At 34.1% G+C, this 8,370-nt stretch overlaps 1 protein-coding gene across 1 annotated transcript in view; it reads right to left on the bottom strand.

Annotated features, from left to right (window-relative positions):
* Positions 1-716: 716 nt before the first annotated feature.
* The window catches only part of LOC149776564 (uncharacterized), a 34,507-nt gene continuing 26,853 nt past the window's right edge, over positions 717-8,370 (bottom strand). Inside the window, exon 6 of the mRNA XM_089941030.1 lies at positions 717-6,182. Within this exon, the coding sequence (XP_089797156.1) occupies positions 5,903-6,182 (280 nt within the window). The 3' untranslated portion in view covers positions 717-5,902. The remainder of the gene's footprint in view (positions 6,183-8,370) is intronic.

Raw genomic sequence — 8,370 nt, 5'->3', positions numbered from 1 at the left:
GATTTATTTATGTAACAAGATAAAGATTCCAGTGCATTTTATATCCAGGTTTGCAGCTTCCTTTCATGGTGCATTTGAATTTCTCCACTCCAAACCCAAGATTGTATATACAAGTTTAAACAACCACTCCAGTGGCTTAGTGGTTAGAGCGTCCGCTACAGATGTAGGAGGTCGTGGGTTCCATCCCCAGTCGAGTCATACCAAAGACTTACAAAATGGTAATAACAGCTGCCTCACTTGGCGCTCAGCATTAAGAGGTCACTGTTAGGACTGGTCGGCCTGGTGTCAGGATAATGTGACTGGGTGGGACATCATGCTACATGTCTGTGGCATGATGCCCCAGTGCTGGACATCACTATAAACTGCCACATTGCAGACATCGTAGCAATATTTTATCTAATTAGCAGAAATGCCTAGCAAGACCAAGAGTGTTAGATTTAGATAGCAAATGTTCAGGATAGCTAGTGTTCAATACTGCCACCTTTCTAGAGGACCAAAGCCAGTAACTACACTGATATAGTTCCACAATATCAACTTGGCTAATAAGTGTAAGACATATATATGTGTATGTGTGCATGCATGCGTTGTGTTCCATAAATGGCAACAGCATTAACAAATTGATGTTAACACACCTAATACTATTCAACCCATTTATTAGTTAAATGCTAAGTGTGTTAGACATGCCTGCATTGTGAGAAAAATAACTAAAAATAACAGATTTTTATATACTGATTTATTTCTATTAAAAGTACATAAATTACTACAAAATTGACATCATATTTGATGGTAAAAATGTAAAAGTTGCAAACAGAGTATATCATCTGCATCAAATGTTAAATTATTTCTATGGCATATCAAGTAACAAGACATAAACAAGAGCCCCTTGAAGAAACTGACACACTCGTGGATAAACAAAAATTCCAGCAATCCTAGATAAGACAGTTTTCAAGAGGACCCTGATGGTGGCCATTGTTCATATTCCTATATTCATTTGGGGCCAAACCTGGACACCATAAGATGAGTTCTGATGAAAACCCCATGTCAATATCATTTGTGTTTAAGAGAAGTAGGGTTAACAAGACATGAGAAATCATTTGATAAAAAACCCATGTCAATATGCCTTTACAATTGGGAGAATTAGTGAAAAGATTTTCAAAATGTGTGCCATGTCTGATGTCAGATCATCACTATTTTCATCAGGAAACAACTGGACATTACAAGATGTCTCTTACTGAAACACACGATATTGATAGCAAGATTTTCACGGTGGCCACTGTGATGGCACCATTTGCATTGAGAATAAACTAAAACCTAGAATGATAGTGTGTAAAGAGTCATGACAATCCTCCAATTCTAGAATGAATAGTGTTACCTACTAAAGCCATTTTCTGTAAAAGAAACTAAAAATATATACCTTTCTGTAGCTTATATTTAAAAGATTAAAAAATCTTCCAAAAGTGGAAAGTTAATGTGATCCACAAACTTGAAAACACCATCCGATCGATCTTGGTACATCTTAAAGACCAAACTCTTTTGACTAAGAAGTGTTCAGTCATCTATAAATTACAGTGTGATAATTGTGGAAACATCAACATTGGGGAAACCACTATAAGCCTTGAAACGAGAGTTAAAGAACACTTGTACACCAGCTGGGAATCCCTGACAGCAGTTGGTGAACATTGCAAAAAATCAGGGCATACTATTTTTGGGGATAATATCAGAATACTCAGTAGAAAAATTGGAATTTCAGAGACAGATGTGAGGGAAGCAATTATAAAGCTGGGTAACTAGGCCATCATCATAGAAACTAATGTAAGTTGGGTGTGGGAACATATCAATAGCAAGTCAAGTTTTGGGGCTTCATGAAGACTGACAATCTGGGTAAACAGGTCAGCATCATAGAAACTAATGTAAGCTGGGTGTGAGAACATATCAATAGCAAGTCAAGTTTTGGGGTTTCATGAAGACTGACAGTCTGGGTAAACAGGTCAGCATCATGACATATCTCGATAACTTGGTCATACTCCTGCTGTTTCAGTACCATTTAGTTATGGTATGATCTGGGGGAAGGGAGCTGTCATTCGTCTAGTAATGGTTAGCCAATCATATTCTGTATGTGAGGAAAGGGTGTGGAATTATGATAGATACAAAATACAGTGTAGAGTAGAAAGCAGAAGGACACAAAGCAGAAAGAAAAACAGAAAGAGGGCAGAGAATGAAAAAGGGACATAGTTGGAAATAAGAATCAGACAGAGATATACAAAATGGGGAGTTATGAGAAAGGATACCTAACAGACATAATGGAGTGATAGATAGATAGATATTCTGAGTGAACAAATATAGTGAAAAACAATGTGGATAAACATTAGGGTAGAATCTGGAGAGGTGGACAGAATTAGTGTGTATTTTGGATATAAACAGTAGATTACAATATGACTTAGTGTTTTAATTAGTATACCACTGGTCCCTGCCTCACCCCGAAGTCAACAGAAAGACCCAATAGGTCAGAGGGACCACACCTAATAGGTCAGACTAATCAAATGTAAAATTCTAAAAAAATAAGAGGAAAAATTGCTACAGTTTCAGGAAAATATATGCTTCCAAAATAGGGGCCCCAGGTCTCTGTCCACTTGGGTTCAAGTCTCTGGCTTGGTCCAACACAGGTATGTGAGAATGTTTGCCAGCTTCCCATGGGTCAGTGGTTCTCCCCAGGATTTTCTTGGGTTCTTCCTCGATCAGTGACTTGACTTCCAAAATAAACATAAACAATGACTTTTAAAATAAACATAAAGATACAGTCCTTAAGATAAACGACAATGATCTTATAAAGGTTGCAACAACAAAAAGCATAAAATTTATAAAATCTTCAGGAAGATATACCATCCCAAATAGAAGCAAATATTTTCTCTTATAGAATAAAGGTGAAAGACGACTAAGTTTTGTAAAGAGTATTAGGTTAAAAGATAAAGCTCTTAAAATATAGGACAGAGGTAAATGAACAAACTTAACACTGATGCCCAAGAGAACAAGAAAACAACACATTTGTGATTAGTGCTACACTGTTCAATATTATTATTTTCTTTAGAACCTTACTTCAAATTTATATATAAATTGAAAATGTTTTCAAAACAAATGCAATTTGATGTGCTAATAAAGCATTTAAATATTAAAATTTTGAAAAGCAGCTTCTGCTATAATGTAAATCTGCAGCTGCAATCATTTTTATTATTAAAAGAAGTAAAAATTAAGCGACTTGTAAACTTCATTAGCATTTATCAAACTGATAGAAAAAAATGAAAACTGTTACCTTTCACCTAAAAGAGTAATAATATTAATAATGAAAATAATGAAAATAATAATAATAATTTTCTGGCAAACTTAAAATCTGAAAATAAGTTATCAAAATTGTTGTTGTTGTTGTTGTTGTAGGGTTTAATGCCATTTTTCAGCACACGATAGGCTATACATGGCGGCCAGTATTAATGGTGGAGGAAGAGCTCTGGAAAACCCTGGAAAGAACCACCAACCCACGAGAAGCTACTGGCATGCTTTCTCACATACCCACATTGGCTGAATCCAAGACTCGAACCCACGCAGACAGAGGTGAGATGGGTTATCAAAATTAAAGATAAAGGTGTAAATCTTGTGATATACTGATAATGTCAACAAAATGAAGAATATGTATACCACTTGTGAACAAAGTGGAACTTTGTTAACTATATCCATACTATTGCTATAAAAATTAAAAAGCCTCTCTGGTGACCAATCTATTGGAGTTTATCCAAGTCTTTAATGGTCTAGCAACAATTCAAAAAAGCAAATAACAAACATGGAACTTGGCAAATGACAGCTGGGATGTTTTAGTGACCTTGTGTTTTTAATGATTTTTACAAATGTCTTTTTTGTGGGCAAATATTCCAAATCCATTTTCATCATGTGAGATGCATTTTATGTACTTTATTACCAAGCTGTTTACATAAAGAATATTATCTGGATAATAAACCAAAATGTATGCCATAGTATATGGTGAAAACCTGTCTCAAAGACAATCTGTTACATATTCTTGCATTTGAAAATGTGTAAAATGAACAAATAATAATTATAAAATCTCAATCATAAAACAAGATTCCTGATATCACTCACCTGACTAATGTAAATAAACAGCTGACCCTGTATAATTTAATTGCTCAATAGTATAAAAAAATCTGCATGCCATACATAAAAATGTACAACAAATAAAATCTAATAACATGTATCAAAATTAAAATTTAAAAAATGTAAATTTCAAAATAAGCTTATAATGACAGCATTTTTACAAAACATGGCATTTTGTTAAATTATTTCCACACTATGGGTGTCATTAAAGAGTATCACAGGTGAATAATCAATTTGTCTTGTCGTGAATCCTGGTTATAGTCAGAAAAGCAAACACAGCAATTACACCAACCAATCTACTGGTGTCTAATCTGATTCTTTGAGAGGCTTCCTATCAAAGACAAAAGCATCCATATCCATGAACCTTGTTAAATGGTATTACTGCCAACGATATATCCTTTCCTTCCTTGTGCTCAAGATTCAAAACATGTATCAAATCCAAACTTGGAACTAAAGTGTACATCAATATTGTCATTTAGCCTCATTTACTCATTTTTTTTAATTACTAATAGAGTTGAACCAAAGCCTTTTCAATCCTAATTGTTGAATATTCTGCACCTTAATTGTCATCAATACTTCTAGATAAAAATTACTGATTGCTATGGACCTTTACAATGATAGCCAGGTGTTAAACAGGATCATAGTAGTATAATTTATTTTTCTTTCATTGCATGGAGCTTTCATTGTAAATTGTAAAATTATAGCATCCAATATTCAACCCATTTTGTACTGGGTAACAACTTAATGTTTATTTCATCCAAAAACCCGATTTTGTCCTTTGTATTTCTCCAGGTGTGTATATAATGACTTTCCAAGGAATATGGATGTATGAAGATCAGAGTAAAGTTAATGATTGCCAATTAAAGTAAATATATGTGTAATCAAATTCTAAAAAATGATACCATTTATTGAAATAGTCTGTAATGAATATCTCAATGACCTGTATTACTTGTGCTTCAGTCATTGCCAAGTAAACTAATGCAGCAGCTAATTCAATGACAGTTGTAATTACTGACCTGTCTCAACAGACTTACAATTCGAGTGGTCCTAAATTTTCCCTCAAACCTTTCTCAGAAATCTAAAGTCACAGTGTTGACAATCAAAACAGAATAAAGCATTACAGGAGTGCACTGTTATATCAAAAAGTACATTCAATTAGAACAACTCTCATAATACTGGCACTGCAGATTAGCATGTGCAGTAACTTGGACTTTGGTGAGTGAACTAAACAGAAATTAACGAAATTCGTCAATGCAGCCCGAATCTTCACTACTTCTCTAAAATGTAGCCAATGATGTGACCTTTTCCAGTTTGTAAGACTTTCCAATATTAAAACCCGCTTGATATGTGCTGCTTGCATATATGCATCTATGTTTAAATTTTCTGACTCAGTAAAAATTAATCAACTGTCAAGCGATCTCTAAAGAAACTTAGCCACAAGTGTTCTGGCTGATAGATATGCTCTCTATTCAAAAGCTCATACTGCGACATATGAAATATAGATTGCTTCACATTCACATTATATACATATTTAAATATTCTGAAAAATATACGATACAAAAAACAGTGCTCAATTAAAAATTCTTTCAATGTGTGATGAATACTAAAAATTAACCAAAATATTGGCCAATGCAATATATCTATAAATTATCAAAATAAACTCTTATAATTCCAAACAAAAGCAACATTTTCACTGACATTTCTGTTCTCCAAATCATATCACTTTTCTTTGCAAAAGTTAAAGTATCTAAAGTGACCAAGCTATTGGTGTTTGACCCATTTCTTTCAGAGACTTGTTACACTCTGAGAAGCACCCACAACCCTTGAACTTGTTGAATGACAATGGTGATGGGTGGGCTGTTTTGATGACCTTATGTTTAGACTTGTCAACCAACTTCTCTTTCTTGTGGGCAAAACCTCCCCATAAGATAAACACAGCTGGGCTGCTACAGTTGCTCACAGTCTTGATTACATGATCTGTAAACTTCTGCCAACCAAATGATGCATGGGAATTGGGCTTATGAGCTCTGTAATGAAAAAGTAAAAACTACTGTATTATTTACCATATATATTGGGACACGATAAAAATTGTCTTTTTTCTTCCTGTCCCAGAACTTATGTTGAAACTTTTTTTAAACTAGATCATATGTCCCAAAACTTAACAAACAAAATAAATTTGTGCTGAATTTACCCCCCCCCCCGCCCCACTGCATATTGCAATAAAATAGATAAACAAAATGCTTATTTGAAAATAAAATGACAGAAACTAACTTTGTATTGTTATCAGTCATTCCTCTTTTTTTTTTCATCATGATTTTAAAAAATATATAACCATGAACTAGGTATATTTAGCATAGGCATTCATACTGTAGCATGTATTGTTTATGTCAGATAATACGTGCCCACCATTACACTTCTGGGGTAATCATTATGCTTTTTTTCACTAAATTACACCTTATGCATAAATGTATTCGGATTACGTGTTTTTGGTATCTCCCCAAAAAATTAATAATTTGTTTTCTTATTTTTATTAACATCCCATTAATCTTTCAGACTGTATTCTAGAAAAGTCTGCTTCTACATAACTACAACATAAGAGTATGCTTGTCCATCCTTACATGTACTTTCCTAACGGTATTATGTTCTATTTATAGAAGCTGCCTTATTTCCAAAAAACATGCTGGTTTTACTTTCAAACTTTTGACCTTGGTTTCTATTTATAGCAGCTGTCTGGCTTAGTTAGGTGATAACAGACTGGTTTTCTAATTTTCGATCTTTGCTTGCAGATTCTTTGTTCTAATTCATATCTGATACAGAACCAGTCTGTAGGTATTTGGCACTAAAAATTAAGTCAGATTTATTCTAGTAGATGTGTGTTAGAGCAAAAATGTTTTTCAAATAATTTCACAGACGGATTAGAAAAAGATGAAAAACAGATTCAAAGATGAATACATGAATTACAAAATAAATTTTTTCATTATAGGGCAGCTTCATGCCGACTGCAGACTGTGGAAAGGATTTTAATATTGGTCATGATGGTAAAACAAAGAAACCTTGAATTCGCTTGTTTTCCAAACTCCAATACTAAGGTAACTTGTAACTTTTTTTTAAAGCAGAACTAATAAATGCAGAGGCATTATTTACAAAGTTCTGAATAGAACACGGACTACCCCAAGCAGTAGAAGACTACGCTGGTCCTTTGTTCAAACGGATGTTTTCTGATTCCAAAATTGAAGAAAATATGCATGTGCAAGAACAAAATCATCTAATATTATTAGGTGTTTAGCAAAAGATAATTCACCTAAAATTGCAGAAGCCATGAAAATTGGGCCATTTAGTATTGCAACAGACAGAAGCAGTGATTATGATGACAAAAAGTTGTACCCAGTCTGTGTAAGAGACTTTGACAACGAAAAGGGCAAAGTCTGAGTGCTCTCTTTTTATTACCAGAATTAACAGTAGGTTCCACTGGAGAAAGCATTGTTTATTTGCTTGATAATGCTTTGAATAAACATAAGTTGGCAGAACTGTATGGGGTTTCAGCTGATAATGCATCAGTGATGACTGGAATTCATAAAGGAGTTGCATTCTATATTTTGAAAAATGTCTCCATCAGTGTACATATCAGGTTATCCCTGTCATATGATGCACCTTGCTGCAGGAAAGGCTGCTGATAAATTAGAAGGAAAACCCCTGAAGTATCAAGTGGGCATTCTACCTGACAATGCACTTCATGTGGACAGAGTTGATGTGCAATGGCAGCTTCTTTCCCAGCTAAAAGATCCAATAACTGGAAGATACATATTTCCTCTTCTTTGTCAGGTTATGAAAGGATTATTGGTTCTTTACCATTCTAATGCTGACCGTGATGGTGTACAAAACATTCATAATCTCAGCTGGTACAAAGTGTTTTGAAATGCAATATGACTGTTGCTTTTTAAAGCTCATTGTCCTATATATGAAAATTTGAAGCCGTAATTGATGTTAAAAGACCAGAAGGAGTAAATAAATCATTTTGTACACAAGCTCATTGAATTTTATTGTTATATGTGGATTACTCTTTTTTTGCTCGGATTACTCTTTTTGTCCACTTGGATTACACTTTTTCCTCACCAGGGGTTGGCATGTATGTAATACAAGACACATTGTTCATTAACATGTATGTAGAGAAACGAATCATGTTTGGTTGTACTCAAAAGGCTTGAATACGTTATT

This window comes from Sinohyriopsis cumingii, chromosome 18, assembly GCF_028554795.1.
Source record: "Sinohyriopsis cumingii isolate HCF-2022 chromosome 18, ASM2855479v2, whole genome shotgun sequence".
Classification (NCBI taxonomy): Eukaryota; Metazoa; Mollusca; class Bivalvia; order Unionida; family Unionidae; genus Sinohyriopsis; species Sinohyriopsis cumingii.
Note: the sequence above shows the minus strand (reverse complement) of the source record. Positions and strands in the feature narration are given on the sequence as shown.